Here is a 22,179-nt window from a genome sequence, read left to right as displayed (position 1 = left end):
CCCAGATTGCTCCGAGGAGTGGCGCATCCCCTGCTCCTTTGGCACAGCACAAGGACCAGTTTGGGGAGCTGGTACAGCAGGCACTTGCCCGCTCTCCAGCCCATGCCACAGAGCCCTAAGCTGCAGGACCCCTTCAAACCATTGTGCCTCTGGGATTGATGACCCCTTGGGATGGAAAACCTTGGGCTATTGAAAAAACATGACTGCCGAAGTACAGGTGCTTGACAGGCTGCTTCAGCAGCTCCAGCAGCACTTAGTGAATAACGTCCCAAGGAAGAGACGTCTTGCCCCACAGCTTAAGCAACCTCTTCAGCAGGCAGCTCAGCTGCTCCGCACTGAGCCAAGGACGGGAGGAGTGAGTGCATTCAGATGGCAGCATTGACTCGGGATCCCATCTGGCAAATTCCCTCAGTGACCAGTAAGATCCAAAGATATTTCCCCTGAACTCGAGTTTCTCATTACGCCTTTGCCAGTGGACCTGACAAGCCTGGATTCATGTGTATAATCTTTAGACAAATGGCTTCTGCTTGCAAACTTGAAACTTCGGAGAGTTAAGGAGCAGGAAGTTACACATAGGCTCTTTAACCCACCACAAAGTAGAGAAAGTGAACCCAACTGTTTTCCAATATGCTAGGAGCTCACTGCACCCCAGATATTTATCTGTAAGAGTAAACTGAGTTTAGATTAAAAAAACCCACATGCCCACCACCAGCCCTGATCCCAAAAGAAAAATATCACTGCTTTGAGAATTAAGTGAATCTGAAACTGTGACCCCTTGATTCTTAAAAAGGCCAATACATGTGAACAATCTCAGCGCAAACTCTGAATGGGTTCCGCTGTGAAATCAGGGTTTGCAAAACAAGGCAAGTAGCAGGTATAAAGACAGCCCCCTGCAATGCCACTTTATGCAATGTTTTCTAATCCGCTTATCTAACAATGTAGGCACTGAACGCTGAAAATCACACACTCAGCATGCATCTGCAGCACACCACATCAGTATGCTTTCCAAGCCTGGCTACAGTGCCTCTTCCACAGGGACGAGCCTTATTTGCAGCATCTACCCATGGTTCAGGTCATTGCATTCCAATGGACAGGTCTCCGGACATCCCAGTTAGTTGTGGGTTAAATTTTTAACCAAGCCCCTGTGAGCCGCCCAGTTCAAATGTATGACTCAAAACCTTAGCGCCCACACGCATGGGAAATAAATCCCCGAGCCCCCTTCTCTGGTTCTGCAGCATTATGTAGATGAGACCAAGTCTGTTTTACTTGCAGCTAAAAGAGCACTCTGTTCATGAAGTTCTGCTGCTCCGTTTTTCTGAAAGAAAGCATCAAAGCAAAACTTACATTCAAGCCATTTGGAGGTTGAGGTCTTAGAAGTGACATGGCAATATCGCCATGTGAGCAGGGATCACACAAGATACCCAAACTACCTCAAAGAGGAACGATAGCAGTTTTTCTAGGTTAGACACCAGGATACTTCCAGTCTCAAGCGTAGCTATACACTACCACCTGCACCTTGTGAATTTTTCCATGAAAACTGTACTCACCTTTGTGAAAAATCAAGCATTACTTTCTGATAAAGCTGCAAAATATCACACTTTCTAAAACATTCAGTATCTCATGTTAATGCAAAAGTAATAGGAGTCCTGGTTCAAGACACTTGTGCTGGACTGCTTGCTATAAGCAGCTGGTATTTATGGAGCAACACTTCATAACAGCCACAGCTGGTTACACAGGATTTTCCTGGAAGAGATGACTCAAACTAGTTTAAAGACTAAGCAGAGGCAACCAATTTTCTAAAACTCTTGCAAAGATGAACTGGTCAGTACGACAAAGGGCTGGAAGCTGGGTTGGCTGTGAGGATCGTTGTCCTGCAGTTCCCTCCTCACAGAGGCCAAGGTGCCCATTCTTCAAGACCATCATCTCAAACGACCAGCGGCAGAGATGACTGCCAAGAAACAATAGTTACCAGTAGAGCTGGGCAGGCTCGCTTTGATCCCCGGGAATTGTGTAGCTCCTCAGTACAGAATGCTATTGCCAGCTGCAGTTCCTTCTGCTATGTAACCAAAATCTGCTTCAGATATGCAAGTAGCTACTGGAGGCTGGAAAGGCCAGTTACAAAGGTGCTGGCAATGTTATATTTTCTGGAAACGCTTCTTCAAGTCAAAATGTTTACATTTAGCCACTAGTTACAAGCTTGCACACGCATCCAACATACGCGGAAGCAATTCCAATGTTTTCATTGATGTAGAAGATGAAATCTGAAAGAGACATCTGTACACCCCATGCCCTTCAGAGAGGTCGATGAACACCTACATTCATACATAGCAGATGCAGAGAGTACCACCCCCTATATTGGTGCATACTTAGTCACTGTGGAAATTAAGAAAAAACCTCACTGTGTTTAAAATTACTTTTTCCTGTGTATATTGATTTAAAAAAAAAAAGATTCTAATCTGTTGGACTACTTTAAAATATAATTTTAATATTGAGATCATTCTGTATGTAAGTAACAAGTAGTATGATCAATGCTAATTTTGTGGATTCTGGGGAGTCCTCTAACTAGGCACACAAGATACACAGATGCAAGGGAAGAATTTATTATTTGTCAGACTATTGTATCTGTTAGACGAGGAATTTATACTAGAGTGCCCTGCAAAAGCAGGGAGCTGAAGCACTGCAAGGCAAATAGCTGGAGGAACATTCCAGAGAGACTTTGAGTTGTGGGATACAGGAAAAACAGAGCGCCAGCTAGTATGCAGCACTGCTCAGCAAAACAAGAGAACAAGTGCCATGGTCTATGGGAATAAAGGGGACAGGGAAAAAAAAATAAGGAGGATTAGCAAAACCTGAGGCAGGAAGCCCACGGACATATTCATGATTCCACTTAAGTGTTTTCTCCTTACTGAAATCCCATTACTCTTTTGTCTCAAAATACATCTCATTCTTGCTGGTGAGCAAGAACAGGTGGTGCTGTATTTTCTCCACTCAACAATCAACTACAGCAATCAACCGTATCTACATTCCTCGAACTTTTGTAGCCCCTAAGAAAGCAAGTGCTTGCGTAAGGCAGCCATCGTCCTCCTCCCACTGCACGGGAACTCTCTCACACGCCCTGTCCGAGGAGGTCAGCCACACTGCAAGTGAGACTTTCGACATGCAGTAATGTAGTAATGGGACCTAACTTACTGTTCAGTCAAAGCATTTGTACACACCTACAGCATAAAGAGAGATAAAACCATTTATTATTTCTGTTACAGAGCCAGGGCAGAGACCTGCACCAATTACATGGGAAGGCTATTTCAGCAACAAAGATCCAATAACTCATTGTACGACACGATGTGACAAATGTAATTATAAGAGGGAAAGGGGCTGAAGATTATACCCGTGATGTGACAGCTACCTAAGCTGTCAGCATGCACCACCCAAATCCCAGAGAGCCTCTTGCAAGAGCCAAACCCTCCTCAGTTGGCTCTCCATCACCATTGTACTAAAGCATACCTTCACTAATAACAGCTTTCCTTACAGCCTGAGCTATTCCTGCACGCTGGCTTGTGAAGCATCATTTACAGACAATAAGTATCATCATAATGTATGAGCATCCATGTAATGGGAATTACATGCCCCTTTTCCTCCCCAGGGGTTAGCATTTCTCTGTTTCTCCACTATTCCCCACAGGCACTGACCTTCTAGGTTCCTCTTTTTTCCAGCAAGGTGAAATAGCTCATGGCAGCATCAGCTGCCTAAAACATGTAAGACAGATAGCTTCAAATAAATAATCCATCAATAAAAGTTCAAAGCTATCCTGAAATGCCTAAAAATTTAGTGTAGCGAATGTACAAAGTGAGGTAATATTGGGCAGCTGGAACCCAAATCTATTGTTCTGATAAAAAAAAGTGTCCTTGACAATATACATATATTATGAATTGTGAAATGTGCTGACTTCAGTGACATATGAAAGACGCGCAAAAGAAAACAGATTGGTAATTTGGGATTAAAAAATATTTGTCGAAATGTTTCTGCTCGTTCTGTGTAATGCTGCAGAGGAGGACTGGAAGGACACTCGCAGGACGGCACCAGCTTCCAGAGGAGCGTGGCCATGCAGAGCCAGTCGCTGACAGTGAAATGCTGCAGTCGCACCAGCTCTCGCATCTGATCAGCACAGACGAGTAACTAGGTTAAGAATTGTGTTAAATTCACCCTTTGGCTGAAAATATTTGGAACTTGAAGTTCCTTTGCCTCAGAGAGCCTGAACAGAATCGATTTACACTGACCTCACTGAACAGGGAAAAAGGTGTTAGATAGTCTGGATGAAAGCCTAACCAGAATTTCTGAAATTAAATGTCAAAACATGCTCATGTGGAAGTGTATCTGTATGTCTGCAAATGCCTGTGGAAACAAATCTAACAATTCTTCCCATTTGTTGGGGAAACCTGTGAAAAACTGCCCAGGACGTTACAGTACAAAGTACATGAATGTCAACATGGACTTTCCAAAAGCTTGTTCCACAGGCTTTCCATTGATCTGTTTGCTTTCAAAACATAAATTTCCTCACGTTGAACTGCACTAAATGCTATTTAGTAGCTAATTAACTTTCTGTGCTGAAAACCTCCTGTAATTGCACTTCTTTCACCTTTTTTAGCCTGTGTCCTCCAGGGAACCCAAGCTGTCCTACGGCATTTGTTCTGCTCATTTCTATCTCACAGGCACAAGTTCCTTCCTGACACCAGACTGCCAATCACAGCTGCAGAGGTCACTGGAGACCAAATTAGGAGCACTCTGCCTCTGACAAACTTGCTTTGCTTAGCTTGCTGTAAAGGGAAAATAAAAGGTTATGAAAAATAATTGTATCCTTTCATGCTCGGCACCAGGAAGCAGATTCAACAGCGCTTCTAAAAGTCAGCGTATTATTGTTAGTCACTCTTCGTATTAACGATATTCAAAGAACAAGCTGTTTACATCTTAAAAGCGTTGGAATCCCTCCCTTTCCCCGTACAGGAAAAGAGCAGAAGGTGGTTTGTGGTTACCAGCCGTCTACACGTCGGCCACCTCACCGGCACATGCTGCGGGGAGGGCAGCAACTTCTACGTTCACCCTCTGACCTTGGACTGTAACAGCAACTTTGTGATCAGGGACGGGGCTCTGAATTAACACCAACTCTGCGAACACAAGCCTGACATAAAATATTTTAACACAACGGAACGAGGGACTCAAGGAAACCCAATTATGCAGCTTTGCCTTCTGATAGGCGTAATTGGTTTGTCCTTGAGAAATAAAGATCAAAACAATTTGTTATGCTTTACGTGGCTATTGCAATCTGCTTTTACAGCACCCTGACTGCCTTCCCAGAGCACGCACAACCACCCAGCGCAGGTAGAACACACAGCGTCCACCTCTGCCGCCGGCTCATCATCCCAAATCTTGGCGGACAAAAGCCGACCTGTGCGGCGGAGCGGCCGGCGCCCCGGGATGACCCACCTCTGCAGCGGCGCTGGGTGCTGCTTTCCGGCCCCGCTCCGCCGAGGAGGGCGGCAGCTGAGCGAGAAGCCTCACTACACTGGGGGCTTTGTTGCTCCTAATTCATTCCTCCAAGTCCTCGTGGCCTGAAGGGAAGCCGAGTGATTTTAGCCAGCGAGAGGGGGCATTAGAAAAACAGTCCTGCTCACCTCCAAAGGGTTCCCCCCAACTGCTGTGAATTAAACCAGAAGGAAAACAAAATAAACCCAGAATTCTTGAGTTAATTATTTTGAATGTATATGGGAAGGGGAAAAAAAAAATCAGAAGTTTGCAGTGAATTAATGTGTGTTTTAATCTCTTTTACCCAATCGAAGTCTGGAATGCGATACACGTATACCTTCAGTTAAAAGACAAGCAATCTGTTTTTCACAGATGAGACTTCCAGACAGGTGTAGGCTACTTAGGTAAAACCCAAGGTTTTTCTCTGTGACTTCTTGTTGCAGTGAGGTAGCAGGGGCAGAGTTAGCAGTTCGATGCTTATGAATAAAATACACATAGCTCCCGAGAAGCCAAACACAACAAATCATTTAGAGCCAAGCGTATGCTGCTCAATGATGCAAATGTTACCTTCATTTTAAGGAAGGAAAATATTCCAAAAGCTGAATGGCAGATTTTTACAATCCATACAGAGAAGGGGCACCTCATGCCTAGGCTTTAGCTCATTAATAAATCAATCGAAATGCAACACTTAAAAAAAAAAAAAAAATTCCTTAGATGGAAAAAGTGATTTCTCAGCAAAGCCCGAAAAAGAATGTTTGCTTTTCAGCCTATTCCAGACTGGAAAAGGGGACCTTTCTTACCAGTGTTTATTTTATATTTAAAATCAATGGATTATTTTGCTTTTTTCTTTCAGTTCTATCCATGCAAAAATAAAATTCTACACTAATTATGCTAATTACAATCAAGCCTTCAAAACCCTGGTCCCTTGAAAGCCCCGAAGATTACCTTTGTTCTTGTATTCTTGGCTCTAAGCAATGAACTGGGAATTTCAGGGGGACTTTTTACTGACAGACAAAGTTAACCAACTCCCCGGACTCTGCACTGCTGCTGACCCAGTATTAGCAGAGCCAACACCACCCAGAGAGAATTTCACTGTTTCCACAATACAATGCGGATTTCCCAAGGGGAGAGCTTTCTTCAAGTAGCAGAAAAGGGAGAGGAAAAAGGAGAGCTGACTAAAAGCATGTTTCAGAGTTATTGCAAACGCTTAATGCTGTTATAATTGCGAGGACCGAGCCAAGAAGACAGAGACTATGCAGATTTATTTGCATATACTGTTGTACTTTTAGAGGGGACATGCTCTTTATTTTGATCCAGTTAACGCAATTCTTCCCCCACAAAGCTCTGGATACCCGCCAGCACCATTTATCTCCACTCTCAATTAGGATTTCTGGGCGTTACGATCGTATAAATAAGGAACAGAAGAAACGCAAGAATATCCTGGGAAAAGGCACTTTATTGCAACACCTCCCGGAGAACACAGCCACTGGTGTGTTTTACCCCGCTCCCACCCGCCCCGTCTCCCTGCTCTCGCAGTCTGGCCGGCCTGTCACGCCAGCCTTCCACCCCTAACCCCTGCGTTCCCTCAGAAAGTCTCTGTTTCTCTAGCACAAGCCCAGGCTGTAATTTTACCGTCAATAATTCTCTGGGGTTGCAGTCGCCCAAGCGAAGGCGGCTGGTAGGGACCCACGGCCCCCAGCCTGGGGGTACGGGGAGGGGGGGGTGCAGCGCCGTACCCGGGGGCAAAGCGCTCCCTAACGCGGCTCTGCTGAGGCAGCACGGGGGCGGGCAGCAGGCGGGCCCTCGGTTTCACCGGCCACCGGGGCTACCGGGGCTACCGGCGGGGGGCGGATGGCGAGCGGCCGCCGGGGAGCGCCCGGCCGCGCCGCTGGGCAGAGCGCGCCCCCTGGCGGCCGCGCCGCGCCCCCCGCCCGGCCCGGCCCCGCGCTCACGGCCCCGGCCCCGGCCCCGCGCTCACGGCCCCGGCCCCGGCCCCGGCCCCGGCCCCGGCGGCGCTGCGAAAGCGAAGCCCCGTCCGAAAGCGGGAGTTTAAAGCCTTCCCGTCCTCGTAAGCAAACCCCAACAAGGCCTGGCGCCCCAGAAACCCGGGGTCGGGGTCGGGGGTGGGGTGGGCAGAGCGGTTCCCCTCTGTTCCTCCATCCCTCCCGTTTTGGGATCTCCTCCTTCGGCATCCCCTGCTCTCGTCACTGACTGTTCCTCCCCTGAAACCCCAAATAAATAAGCTTCAGGAGCCCGCTAGCTGCAATTCCCGATCTCGAGTTAGCTGCCACTATTTTCTTCCACAGAAATCTGGCAGCGAACCAACGGAGGGAAAAAACAAACCTGCTATAATTAATGTTCTTGCTGTTCAAATATTTATATAAAGCAAGATAGAGCCGTATGCCTCCACAATCTCTTGGATCTGTCCAACCTTCTCAGCTTTGCAGCCGGTAACAACTTTAATTAATTACACAGCATTGCTGACAGCCAACGGCTAAGGCCAGCTCCTCTTCCCAGTACCCGGCTCTGCGCAGACCACCCGAAAGCACTGCCTTGGGAAGTTTACACCTACCCCATGTCTCAAGGAGAAGGGAAAAAGGACTGTCCTTCTGCTGGAAGAAGGATTTGGGGATATTTTTTTCCTGGGCACAGGTTTGGGTACAAACGGAATTAGGTGCTTTGGAGTCTTAACATCATAAATCGCACTAGATTGGGCAAGGTCCTGGGGAATTGGAGCCTGAACCAGAAGCAGTGAGGCACCCCATGCACTCATCCCTAAGGCTGAAATCATCAAAAGTAAGATAGCATGACACAAGATGCTGCAAGAAGTTACAGGAGATTTAGAAGTCTGTGACCAATTCCCCCGGTTCTAAGAATATAATCACTTCTGTTACAACAGCGATGAATTCCCAACCTCTTGATGACTCCAGAGCTCCTGCCAGTTCACACTAATTTCAGCTCATTTCCCCTATAATTTTGCCTCCTGTTTATTCTGCAGAGGTCTGAACAGCACTAAGCCTTTCAGGTGAGCTGCCAAAACAACATGATGCAACACTGTACGCTCTGTTACCACCCGCTCCTGCAGCTGCTGCTGCCACCCTCCGTAACGCTGCGCCTCCGCTCCCTCGTGAGAAGGTAATTTACTGATTAGCTCCCTGGGAAGAGGCTTAACAACAGGATGTGCAACACATCTGTAAAAATTGCATCAACTGCAACACCAAAGGAGTTTTTCCTTGTGTTGTGTGCTTTGCCTAGACTGTTTGTAATAGTTCTGTTCGGTGAATTCACATCGGCTGAAGAACACGGGAACTGTACCATCGTTCAGCTCCATTATGAAAATGTTTCATTATTTTTATTACTGGCTGCTAAAACAATCGCCTTCTTACGAAAGACATTTCCTTCTTGCACTGGTATCTGTGACCACATTGGTCACATTGCTTCTGCTTGTCCTTTAAAGCAAGCGCTGTGGAAGTGTGAGCTGGCATCTATTCCATCACCTGCAGGACTGTTCACCAAGATCCAGCCTCCAGACAGATATTGCCCCACACTCCACTCGTACTATTCCACCACTGAGGCTTCTTGGTCCAAATTCTGACTGTATCGACCAACATCCCAGCCTGAAGTTAGTGAAGGAACCAATGCCAGCATTTATTTGTCCTCTTCAGCATTTTTGCGTGGTGCTCATCAGGTAACAGCAACTGCAGTTTACTACTGAAGTGAAAAGCCTTTAGCAGCCCTACCACCCATTGCTAGGGAAAGCTCCTGTTAACCAGGGATCACTCTGGCACAGCACAAAAAAAAAAAAAACAATCCAAACCCCACTTACAGAGCGCTAAGTGCTTCTGCAACCGATTGGTATAGATCTGATGTCATGGCCAGTTAAAATAACTTCAGAACCATTGGTTGAAAGACATTATATAGGTGTCAGATGCTATTTGGTCACCAGGATGTAACAAAAGGCTTTTAGTTTCACTTTACTGATGGGGAAAATGGAAGCAGAGTAATTTAGCAGGGCAGCAACAAGCCAAAGCTGGGCATAGAGTGCAGTTGTCCCAAATTAGTGCCCTTCAGACAACAAGGCAAATGTTTCCTGACAGACAGCAAACAACAGTAGCAAGAGAGAAAAGGAACAAAATGGAACAATTTTATTTCCAGTATCCCTCCTTTCCTACAGAAATGCAGTCAATGACAAAGCTGCTATCAATACAGGCATTTCCCACGTTAGGTACCTCCCTGCTGGAACCTTGTACTATGAGCAGAAAGGGCCCCCCAAAGTTAATACGGACACAAATCCCAAGAGAGTAAAGCCACCTTTCCATGAGAAATGAGTGCACTATGCAGAAGAAGTGCCAGGCTCATCTAAAAAGAGAAGGAAGAATGTGTATGCTGGTGATGGGACACTCCCATAGCTCATAGCCTGAGGAATTGTGTAAATGGGAGGAAAGCATCGATCGCCGCATGGGATCCCTGGCAGCCTGTCAAACTGAGAAGCAGAGGCAAACAAAAAAACCAAACAACAATGGATACGTTTTTATTTCCTTATGTTCTACAAGGCGAGTTGTTGACTTAAAATGACTGACTCGTTGTGCAACTCAGATGCTTCCAAGCCTACCTCCCTTCTTCCTCCCTGCCCCTGTTCTGCACGCATGTGTTTGCTGGCTCCCTTCTGCCCAGGAGGCCAGGCCACCTTCTCAGAGGATGCTCCAAGAAGCACACGGGACTTGTGACTCCTGGTCATACAGATATTTTGGCAAGCAGCTTGCTGAGCCTCTGATCTCATCTGATCCAAGTCTACATGTGCATCCTAATTCTTTTACAATGTCACATTTTTCCATTTCTGATGATACATAATTGCATGGAAAGAAAGATGGCTGGACTAAAACACCCATGCAATGCATTGCTTCAGCTTCTGAAACAATCACGGGGAAAAGCAAAGTTCTCTTTACAACAGCTCCCCAGTGCAGAGGGAAATAACCAGAAACATTCGTCCCTCTTTGCAGGGAGGAGGTGGTGACCAGGGGGTAGGGAGGGAAAAGAGTTGAAACAATCTGCCAGCAGCACAAACTTTGTTCGCGCTCCAATTCTGGCTCAGATGGGAAGCAGCTAGCAGAAAAAAAAAAAAACAACTTTAAGAAACAAGGAAGCTGTTCTTATGCTTGTAGTGACTTCTGAAACAGCATCCCCTGCCCCAAAATGCTGGGATGAATGCAGGAAATAAGAGAATGCTTTTTAACAAGACTTTTACAAAGTATTCTATGCAAAATCTCCAACTCAAACAGTTTGTAAGATCCTGCAGATATCATGCAAGGGGGCTCTACGGGAAAGAACAAATTGGCATAAAAAATGGACACACTGGACTTGAAAAGCCTTTCAAGTCTGAAGTCCCAAACAATGAAAGGTCTGTTTTATTAATCTGCTGCAAATTATGAGTGCCGCATACACTGTACGAGGCTTCCAGACTGGTGCCAGAGGAGTTAAAAAAAAAAGAAGAAAAGAAAAGAAAGGGAAATAAAAAAGTCTACCAGGACCACGAGCAGTGTGTTTGCAAAGGCAGGCTTTGCATTGCTAGAGCTGTCAGGACTCTGGCAGCACACGAGGAAAGCCGGCAGAGGGCTCGCCCGAGCCAGGCTGTGAAACAACAGGGAAATGCTACACGAATTCACAGGCAAGGTAGTGAAGATGCAATAAACTGTATTTCCTTCCTTCCCTGACACTATTAGCAGCTCAAAGCACAAGTGTTGCAAAACAGTTAAACCACAACGCTGCTTGCCCCCTTGCCGTGCCCCCAAACGCTGCGCTGGCACCCTTCTGCACCAGCTCCTCTCCCCGTGCACGCTGTCGGGTGCAAAAACTCTCCGAGACTGCTGCACGCCTTGGACAGCACATGGCCTTGTGGGCCAGGCCAAGGATTTCCCCAGGATGAGTTCAGTCTCCTGGTTTTCAGCAGTTCGGACATTATTCTGAACATGTCCCTCGCTACTCCTGCTTCTAACCACTCAAGTGGGGATAATGACCCTTTAGTCAGGGTGTGTGGGTGAAATGGGCCACAGCTGAGGCCACAGCTTCCCCACACACACACTGAAAGACAGAAATATTTTTCCTTTAAGAGTCTTACTGCTGGAACTCAGAAATGTTCACAGAAGCATTTTAATTATACTTTATTTACAAAAAAATGCTTCAAAACCCCCAAAACTTCATTTTTTTCAGAGTGACAGAGACAGGTCAAACACACAGATTGTCAGTGCTGCTCCAAGGAAAAAAAAAAAATTTACACACCTTAAACAAACAGAGGCTTTGGCAGCAGTGGATTTGGGGGTTTTCTGGTTTTTTAAGTCAAGGCCAAGAAATTTCTAAGCCAACACAACATTCTCTGCAAGTGTATGCAACTGAAGTTTCAACCCCCAAGCAGTAACTCAGTGTTAGAACACAATCTGAATGGGACAAAAAGCCTAGGAATCAATAAAATAAAGTCAGTTATTAGGACTGATATTCAATCATTCAAAGGCCTCTCTGTAAAATGTTTTCAGGGTGTGTTTTGTGACATTTATGTAGGTTCCAGTCTTCTGCATTCCTATGAATACTTGTCAAAAAAGACTGTCAGGCATCATGTCTAGAGAGCTAAAAAGGTCACTGTCAAACTGACATTGTTCAACACAATTTGGAAACCAAAGGCCCATCCTGGGCACTCTGCAGCTGCTTTGCAATGCCCCTCTGCAGCCAGAGGAGAGCTGCTGTGGGACAGGACGGGATGGGACAGCCGTGCTGGCCGGGCCGCTCAAACCACTGCCCACCCAGCTGCTGCAGAGCTCAAGCCCAGAAAACCCTGTGGGCTCGCAGTTAATTAGAAGAACACTGCGAGGACACATATCAAATGCAAAGCTGATATAAAGTCTGAGATCACTGCACTGAAGTGTTTCAAAATATCCAGAGAGAGTTGAATCAATTAGAAAACTTCCTTCATAAACCTTGTCCTTACTGGCATTCTCTGGGCTTCAGATTAGCCCATAAAATAAAGCGGCAAAATCTCTTCAAAAGTCAAGTCTTAATGTAGTCTGTATGTTGCTGACACGCACAAAGAACTTGTTTTTCCTAATTTCAAGCGTACTTTCAAAGTTGAGCTATATCCTCAAAGTCAGCCCCACAGTGCTTCACAAACACAGCAAACCCATCCTCCCCAAGCTGGACATGAGTGATACACTGCACAGAGCATAGACCAGAAAGCCAGAAACACTGCATATCGATACAGTAAGTTATATAGGTATCCTACTGTTCATTATTCCTTTGCCAAGGTGCCCTCTTTCCACTATGTAGAGTTTACTGCAGATGCCGTTGAGAAACACTGACACTTAGACATACCAGTGTTGACTAAAATATCCAGGTTAGACATGCAAGAATTAATATTTATATGTCTTAAGTGGGACCACGTTCTGAACACCAGCAAGACAAGCTCATACATGCAGACTTCATGTCAACACAGTGCCTTGCAGAGAGGCACCCCCAGCTCAGAGGAAGTCAGACAGACACTTTGATGTGGCTCTCCACAAGAAGTAACTAGCACATCTCCTCAGCACAGCCAATTAAACCAACAAAGGACCTTTTTAATTTAGTAATGCTGCTTCCAGGGCTCAAGACAGTTCACCTGAAGGACTGTACATATACAGCCCTGAATGTTCAGGGCCAGGGTTCACTGAGCAGAAGCAGAACTGGCCGGCAAACAATTTCCTGTAAATTATACAAGTGTCTGAAGCAAGACAGGATATTCAGCTCAATGCCACTGTGAAGCTTCTCAATTTCCTTCAGCATCTCCAAGCTCAGCAACTAGCACCCCAGCTATTCAGCCAGAAACTGGAGAAAAGGATGCACTCACCTGCTTTCGTTATCCAGAAACACAGAACTACTGCTTTTCCCAAGGGCTTCACTAATGGGAGAGAGGCAGAAGGGGGAAGAGAAGGCATCAGAATCAGAGTCAAAAGTACTGTCCCTGCTCACGTCATCAGCAGACAGCTCCAAGGAGCCCTCATCCTCCCCCGGCTCTGTCCTGCAGTCCAGACCTTCCTCTGTCCCCTCCACCGACAGCTCCGACCTGTTCTGCTCCTCCTGAGAACTGATTGTCGATAGGATTCCTGAGTCACTGCGGGCAGGCTGGGGGGACTGGTGGGTGCCATCTGCCGCGGGGCAGCACTGGGAGAGCTTCTCCCCTTCCGAAGAGGGGGAGCTGATGTAAGCCACATCTTTCACAAGCTGTGACACAGTCAAGATGTCTTCTCCTTTCAGGATCACTGCCCCTCTCTGCTCAGTGGGGGAAGCCTGCTGGACAATGCCAAAACCCTGAGTGTGGCGGCCACGTTTGCGGGGAGCTTTACGGACAGGGGAGCTCTCAGGAGTGATATAGCGCAGGGCTTCTTCATCCTGCCTCTGGATACGTGAGTTTGGCACCCAGGCAAGGATAAGTGTGGTTCCCAGTAGCTCATCTTTCTCCATGTACAAGCACAAATAGCCTTTGAGAAAGCAAAGGAGCCATCAGTTATGACACAGATTTATTCTAAGCAAACTGCGTAAGCCTGAAATTTGCACTTCCCCATCTCCCCCCACTTTACCACCATTACACATGGACAAAACAAACCCTTTATTTACCAGGAGAGAATTCTGCCAAATGAATTGTGGAGTGCTCAACATTATTCAGTATTTACAAATAATTCCAGTTCTGCATATGGCTTTTGAATAGTCTAAATTCCCTCTGCCCTAAGTGGACATAGAAGTGACATGCAAATACTTCAACTTCCTGGACGGATTACTAATCAAGAGTAAATTCTGAAATATGTTGCCACATGAAAAACCTCTATTTTTTGTTAGTTAAACAATTTCAAGTGCCAGCTAAACGTTTCTTTCTCAAGTACATTTACCTTAGTGTAGCTAAAGGGCTACAATTTCCATGGAAAGCCAACAGAAAAAAAAGTCACACACACAAAAAAGGGAAGTGTGGGTCAATGTCCACAGAATAATTAGTTTTGTGAAGCTGAGCCAGTGGCCATGACTCTCTGATGAAAACATGAAAGAGTGCAGTAACAGATGAGAATAAAGGGACAGAGCAGTATTTATCTTCATTTACTCCAGTGCATGCAGCCACGATCAGGTTTTCCTTATTTTCCCTTTATCAATGGTTGTTGAGGCCACTCTAGCAATGACAGTTACAAGATGATACTTGGCTTTCCTGAACAATACGTATTTGAAAGAGCAACAGAAGTTACTGTCCTCAAATAACAACTGTCCATCTTCTGGCAATACAAAAGGATGTACTAAAACAGGTAAATCTATGCTAGACCAGAAGAGAAAGGAGAAATATCATCAATTTTCCTACTAAAAGAAGAGCTGATGGATCAGCTTGTGGATGGCTTTCCTTAGTCTTCCATAAGACTGCCTTGCCCTGTCCCCCACCGGCACCTCTTCATTCTTTAGAGCCCAAGATGTAGAATTTGATACAAATGCACAGCTCAGGAGAGAGAAAAAAGAGTGAGCAGTCTGCAACACTCTATCACCTGGATGATGCTCCCCGATGCCTTGTAGCAGCTCAGGTGGGTGAACACAGACATTGTTCTTAGAGTAGATAATCTCCCCATCAAGTGTGGAAGATGAACTGCTGCCACCACCAGGATTCAAGGTCAGGAGGTCGGAAGCTTTTGAAGAGGCACGTCGGAGGAGTCGCCCCAGAGACATCGCCAAGGAAATGTTTCCATTATCTGTCAGCTTTAATCAGGAGCCAAATTCAGAAGATCTGCCAAGAAGGAGGAAAGAATAGTGTTAGAACAAATATAATGACAGCACAGCATGTGCCTACCACTGTCTGAGAAGGAACAGGTCTCCCATCAACTGCTGCATCAATCCTACAACTCAAGCAAGAGCCTCCAATTGCCCTGGATCTGTAACATCACCTCTACGTTTTAAAGATGCTGAAGTACAGAATCCTGGAATGTTTTTCTCTGCAACAAAGAAATATGAAGGCAGCAAAACCCCACATTTCAATAGTTACTGTGAGGAGGAAACAGAAAAGTAATGATTGTCACTGAAAATTGCCCATTAAGGGAATAGCTCAGTGATGCAGAGCTGCCAAATGTATCACTGTCCTGGGGATGTCAAAGAGAGTCAGAGTAGACTCTGGAGGATTCCTTCAGCACAGAAAAACTGCTGAGACCATCGCATTAAACAAGGGGCTGCTGCTTCATCCGCAGTAACCACTGATCTCCAAAAAAACCATTAATCAAAACAAGTTCATCTTGTGCTTACCAATTTTTGGCATAATCCTGCTGTGCATTTGAGGTTTTTGGGTTGGGGTTTTGTTTTGATTTGTTTTTTTGAGCAGTGATGGTTAAATAGAGCTTTTTCAGGGATAAGTGGCAAAAGACCCATGTTCAACAGAGCGGGCAGACTCCAATAGCACAGTATGGCATGCCAACTCAAGGCAAATATTTCACCTATCAATAGGTAACTTTAGCTAACTGTGGAGTATGATCCTCAACTAATCACCACGTAAGCTCTGTACTCAAATGAGACGTGCTCCTTGTTGGGGCTGTTGATGAGGAGCTCTGCAGTGAATCCAGGAGGGGTCACCCAAGCTATCAACTATTTAGCAGACAGATGAGGAAGAAGACTCGATGTGTTGAAACAGCAGGTGGGTCTTGCACAAAGCAATCCCACAGATAGCCCAACACATTTCAATGCAGGGCAGGCCCTACCCACTGCTGCTATCCCTAGCTGGGAAGCAGACCATCAGAGGCACTGCAGTTTCTGTTCCACCAAAAGTACACGAGGAAAGGAAACCTCTACTTTTGTTCCTTTGTATTTATATGCCCTTACTTGCTTGTGAACAGGCCAGTCCGACCTGGCACGCACCACACATCACCATGATGCCAGGTCCAAGGGCACCACGTGGAGAGATCAGCTCAGTGTGTTCCTCATGACAAATCCCACACCATGATCTGCACAGCATGCAACAGGGGTAGCCAGAAATAAAAAGAAAAGCAGACAGGCTCTGACTTGTACTGTCAGGGGCACTGTATGCAGGAAACATTTAGGGGCCTAAAGCAAGCATTGTCAAACACTGAATAGCTCCAATTTCTTTAAACATGGTTTTAATGGTATCTCCAGACAAACGATGAAGCAAGAAGGCAGAAAGGGGAAACAGAAACCAGCATTTCTCAAAAAGCAGAGTGAAAGCTGCAGGGAAAGAATATAGCTGTCCTGATTCTGACAGATTTGTACATACAGAAGATTGCAAATGAGACTGCCAAGTAGTTGACAGAGCCTTCATTAAAGGACAAACTATTGGTTTAACTGGCAATCACTACATTTGTCAGCTTGAATCACAGCATAAGCAGTTTCTGCATTTCAGTCTTTCCTGGAACTTGACGGAGAAGCCTCAACCCTGCTATGTACTGTGCCCAGCAAGTGTTTAGGATAAGACGATTACTTTGCAAGTCCTTCGCACTCATGTCTCCTTCTACCACCAAACACAACACGTATCTTCATGTCTCAGCCCCAAAACCCAAAGACCAATGGAGCCATATGCTCATTCTTGTCCAGAATGCCAAAAACCACAGTATTGTTTCTGACTCTGGGTTACGTCTTGGAGAAAGTAATTTGCCTCTACCGCATTTAAAGAGCAAGTCATCTTTCCTCTCACTGCACCCTGCAAGAACACAGACAGTAAACTCTGCTGCAATTCTTCCTTCCCACCAAGTCACAACACACCATTTCAACACAGTGTTGAGGCAGTCCGAAGCAGTGGTGTGGAGCAACCCGTATGGCATCAGAGGCACTGAGCCTCCCTCACATCTGAAGAGTGTCATCTGTTACCACAACATTTTGTAGGCAGCACAGCCTGCTCAGCTATGCCCTGTTGCTGTCAAGACTGAAACCAGCCCAGATATCCAGACCTTTAGCTATGTCAGCTGTTTCATCAGAACTCTAAAAGCACTGAACCTGCATACACAAAGGAGGAATGTGGTACCAGGTGGCTGCAGCTGTTGACCAGGGAATGCTTCCTCGGAAGACACCAGTGAGCTTTTCCTACTAAGGACAGCAGATGGAGATGCATGCACGAAACAAGAGCTTGTGTAATGTCCTACTGCAGTTCTCCAGGGGCTCTCAGGAATGCAGGCAGAGGTGCAGGACTTCTCTGCCAATAGAGGCAACATTTAATTAGCTTTTACCTAGCAGAGAAAGAACAAAGCAACAGGTAAAAGATCAAAAGCTGCTCCCTGGAAAGCAGGAGGAATTTAAAGGGAAATATTGCTTTGATCCTGCAGAACATCTGTTGCTTCAGCACTGCCTTGATGTGCAGGTGGATAGTGCTGCCGATACGCACACGCGTATGCAGGTTGGGAAGAGGAAACAAAAATAAGACAGATGAAGAATATGGTGTCCTGCCAGCATAGAAATTTAGTCTGTTGCATTTGTCTTGCAGAAGAGCTATGCACCACAAATCAAAGAGAGTCCACTACGATACTGCAAACAAATAGCCAAATATACTGGGATATGTAAGTATCATCAGGAAGACTCAAATGCTTTCATCGTTGCCACAGGCTAGGGAATTCTGCGTAGCTTTGGTTGCAGCATTAAAGAAAAACAGATGCAAGCCACTGGACAGTTTCAGGGAGAGTGACAAGAGCGATCTGGAAAAAGATTGCCAAAGTAAGACTAAAGAAAGGGAAATGTATTAAAAGTCTTCGTATGTGTGAGTTGTCACTGCCAAAAAAAGGAAGAGCTGTCTGTGGAGGACAGGAGAAGTAGTAGGGCAATTGAACTGTGGCAAGGAATATCTAGTCTAGTCATTCTAACAGCAGGTGCACCACAATAAGGCAACCTGAAAAGGCTGTTTCCGTCAGTGGGGGGTTTCAAAGACAGGCTGCAGAAATAGATAGGCAGTTGGCCCCAGCTAGGACCAGATGACGGACTGGACCTCTTAAGGTCATCTAGTCTTCTAGTACAATCCCAGAAGTCTCTGAAACACAGCTTGTGAATGTGCCTCTCCTTCCTAAAAGGCAAGAGAAGTTCATACAACACAAACCAGCAAATAACAAAGAGACCAAATCTGCAGGGTTTGCTCTATTCTCAGCCCTCTTCTGTGTGGGACAATGTCTGCACACACAGTCCATGGGGCTTGGGTCACAAGGAGAAGGAGGCATTGCTGTTGCCTCTTGTGTGAGCTTGGGAAGAAAGGCACGAACCATCCTACAGCTAAGTCAGCATTAAATCAGCACCATCAAAAAAAAAAGAAGTATTTTTCATATTAATTTTCTATTTATCCCTTGATCTGAAGGGATTCTTTCCAATGTGGCAGAGACATCCCAGCTCTCTAGAAGCTGAAGCACTGAATTAGCTGATAAGCTCTCGCTGAGTGCCAATATTTATTAAGCACACATACATTTTCTTCTCCCACACATCAACTGTCACCGCTAAAAATCTTTGCTACAGCTACTGAGTCTGTTCGCGCAGACCCTGGCTGCTCTCCCAGTCAATGCCAGCACTTCTCAGCTACACGAGATCTCACAAACGTGCTGGGGAGCCAACTCCTGAAATCACCCCAGGAGTCTCTTCACAAGAGCCTGACCAGTTCCAGCCAGCAGCATTTCAAATAACACCGGCTGCTTGCCTCCCTTAGAAATGCCCTTCCCCTTCTCACAAACCGATCAACAACAAAATCCTGTTTGGCTTGGCAGATCGCACCCTCACCTTGGCAGACACTGTTGGACCAAATGTTGCTGCCTCCGGTTGCACAAGATTCCTGTATTCCAGCAAGGAAGGCAATGCAGGGCTCCTGCATGGGCTGACACAGGCTCCAGCACATTATTCCCGATCAGCACACACTGACACCAGAGCGGTTCATGAGCATGCAAGGTAACAAGGCTTCTCTCACAAATAAGTTTAGCCTATAGAGGCATATGCCAGCCTGCGCTTTGGGGTCAGCTGCAGCCAACAAGTCACACTGCTGAGCACTTTGTGCGTGGCAGTGGGTCTTGTGGCTCCAAGGGCAAATTTGCTGTGCTGGAGTTTAATAGATTTACAAGCAAAATAAGCTGAGCTACAGGGCTCTTGAAGCGAAACATGAGACCTACAGCATGTCTGGGCACAGAAAAGAAACATGAGCTGTCAAACATCGGCACCAAATTTAAGCATGAAATGCCTTAAGAAAAGCGCAACAGGCTTTTTTCTTTTTTTGCCCTTAATAACTTGAATTTGATTTTACATATTTAAAGAGTACAGAGTCACTGCACCAGGCAGGTCTCAAACACTAAGGAAGTCCCTGCCGCCTCCTCCTCCCCTTTGGAAAATCAAATGCCGGCTTTGCATCTCTGGTAGCTCAAGCACAGGTTAGAGCATGCTGGAAGGCAGCGCGACCGGAGATGGAGTACAGGAGCCCGGGAGTCAGGACTCACAGCTTCTTTCCAGTTCTCTGACTGGATTTTCTGTGCAACTCTCAGCTAGTCACTCACTTGATCTATACTTCTCTATGTATACATGAGAGCCCTTGTAACGACCTTCCCTTTGTATCGCAATACCTCTACATTAGGAGAGGGGGAAAAAAAAAAGCTTTCAAAACTACTAGCTATTAGCTGGAGCTATTTAAGATGACCTAGCCAAATCAAGGAAAAAAGTTTACCATAGGGAGCCATTCTGAAGTCATCCCATTTCATGGGGAGAATTATGTAGGTCACCACAAAGTCTTTCATTCCTGACCTGCTGGTGCAGCAGTGGCACGCAGAGTACAGAGTAAAGCAAAAGTAACAGCAGTCACCAGCGAAGGCTGAAATCCTGACACTCGCACAACTCCAATTCCAGTCACTTCAGTGGAACAGATTTCGCTCAGATGCATTTCAGCTGAGAAGGTAAAAAAGGGACAGGAGACTAAATACTGCAAGTTTGTGAGTCAGAGATAAAAAGGGAAATGAAATGCTATCATCAGAGCCTGCCTGCTGCTCCCAGCCACACCTGCTTAGGCATAAAAAAGCAAACAAAAAGCTTACCACCCCTCCAGCACTGAAAGTCAAACCACAACATGCGCTTTAGTGCCGAGAAATTATTTGTGCCATATGTCCCTCCATCCCAAGATTAAACATCATTTCATATTACTTAACTGCAGTGCTTGTGCAGTAGGTAACACTTCTATGGCGTTTTATTTCTAGCATCCTGTAGCCGTGGCCTGATAACACTCACAGTACTAGATCCTTCAATATCAGCAGCTAAAAAATCCCAGGAACCTGGTTTCACAGCTGAACTGATGAACTAATTGCAAAGTCTTTTCTCAGTATGACAGACATCAGACCATGTGTCTGCCATTCTGACACTTTGAAATAGTCTTCTTTTCACCCTGCCACAGGCAGGACCATGCCCCCCTCCCTTCTTGCCTGCTGGACAGAGAAAGCAACACTCTGCCCCATCCTGGCTCCCCAGCTTTACGCCACCACACAGCGAGACATACAGAATAAACTCAGATATTCAGCAAATTCAATACTAGGTCAGAGAAGCAGCTTTCAGAGACCTCTCTGCTTTTAGCCAAGTTATCACCAGAATGAGAACAAGCTCCTCTAAGCCTACAAACCTAAAGGAGGCTTCTACAAAAGAAGCATCAAGCCTGAGAACTTTACCCTGAGCTGTCCTGGACTTAACATTTCTACTATTTTCTCTTAAACGATCTTTCATTTTTATTACTTCCTATTCAGAGTGGCAACTAAGAACATAATACCTTTGCAAGACAAGCTACCAGTCAAAGAACAGAGAAGACGGGAAAACCTCAGAGAGGAAGAAGCAGAGTTATTTTACAGAGTGTCAGCGACACAGCAAGCAATATATCAACACGTAATCCCTGCCCTGGTGCGCCTGAAGGCCATACATCAAATAATTGCCAAGGATCCCAACCATCCATCTTCACGTCTCCGCTGATAACAGAACTCAGCAAACGAAGACGTAGATATCGGGGTAATTTGAGAGAAGACCACCTCCCCAAAAGTAAGGAAATCATAAAAATACCCCAGGCTGTACGGAGCCACTCCAAACCAGCAGAAGATAAAGTTAAAAAACTATTTTCGCATTCCGCTTTGTGCCGGCCCCGAGCCGCCAGCACACCGACCGCCTCGGGGGCTCCGAAGGCGGCGGCGGCGGGGAGGGGGGGATGTAGGAAGGGAAAGGGAAGACAAAGAGTGGGATAAAAAAAAAAAAATGGATGCATCACCAGGGTGCCGGGCAGGATACCCGGGCGGCCCATCCCCGGGCGGCCCATCCCCGGGCACGAACCCGTGTGACAGCGACACGCGTGACGAGCAGCCGGCCCAGGGACCCGGGTGGGCAGGGGCAGCCGCTGCCGCCCACCGCAGCCCTAGAGGCACGGCCCCGGCGCACCGGAGCCGGCGTTACCCACCGCTTAACGCCCCCGTGGCGAGCGACGCCCCGCGCGGCCCCGGCGCTTTTACCGGTAAAGACGAACCCGGGGAAACTTCTCGGCGCCTTTCACGAACCGGTCCGGCCCCGGGCGGGCTCCGAACCGACGTCCCCCGCGCCCCCGCCGGGCCCTGCGCGGGGGACGTTGCCACCGCCCCGCCCCGCCCCTCTCCGCCCCGCCCCGCCCCTCGGCGGCGTGACCCGCGGCTGCCCGGCAGCCGCCTCAGGCGG

General features: G+C 46.6%; 1 protein-coding gene across 7 annotated transcripts in view; it reads right to left on the bottom strand.

Moving 5' to 3' along the window:
* TBC1D16 (TBC1 domain family member 16) overlaps positions 1 to 22,179 on the bottom strand; it is a 33,027-nt gene that overhangs the window by 10,621 nt on the left and 227 nt on the right. For 4 of the 7 annotated variants that reach the window (XM_069799463.1, XM_069799468.1, XM_069799467.1 and 1 more), the window contains exons 1-3: positions 21,981 to 22,116; positions 15,054 to 15,289; positions 13,385 to 14,015 (exon numbers count right to left, since the gene is read on the bottom strand). In XM_069799463.1, the coding sequence (XP_069655564.1) occupies positions 13,385 to 14,015; positions 15,054 to 15,231 (809 nt within the window). In that variant the 5' untranslated portion in view covers positions 15,232 to 15,289; positions 21,981 to 22,116. Of the gene's footprint in view, positions 1 to 13,384; positions 14,016 to 15,053; positions 15,290 to 21,928; positions 22,117 to 22,179 lie in introns of those variants that run through there. The other 3 variants (XM_069799465.1, XM_069799466.1, XM_069799464.1) reach the window with 3 other exon arrangements.

This window comes from Haliaeetus albicilla, chromosome 12, assembly GCF_947461875.1.
Source record: "Haliaeetus albicilla chromosome 12, bHalAlb1.1, whole genome shotgun sequence".
NCBI classification, from domain to species: domain Eukaryota; kingdom Metazoa; phylum Chordata; class Aves; order Accipitriformes; family Accipitridae; genus Haliaeetus; species Haliaeetus albicilla.
The sequence above is the reverse complement of the archived record's forward strand: the minus strand, read 5'-3'. Positions and strand labels throughout refer to the sequence as shown.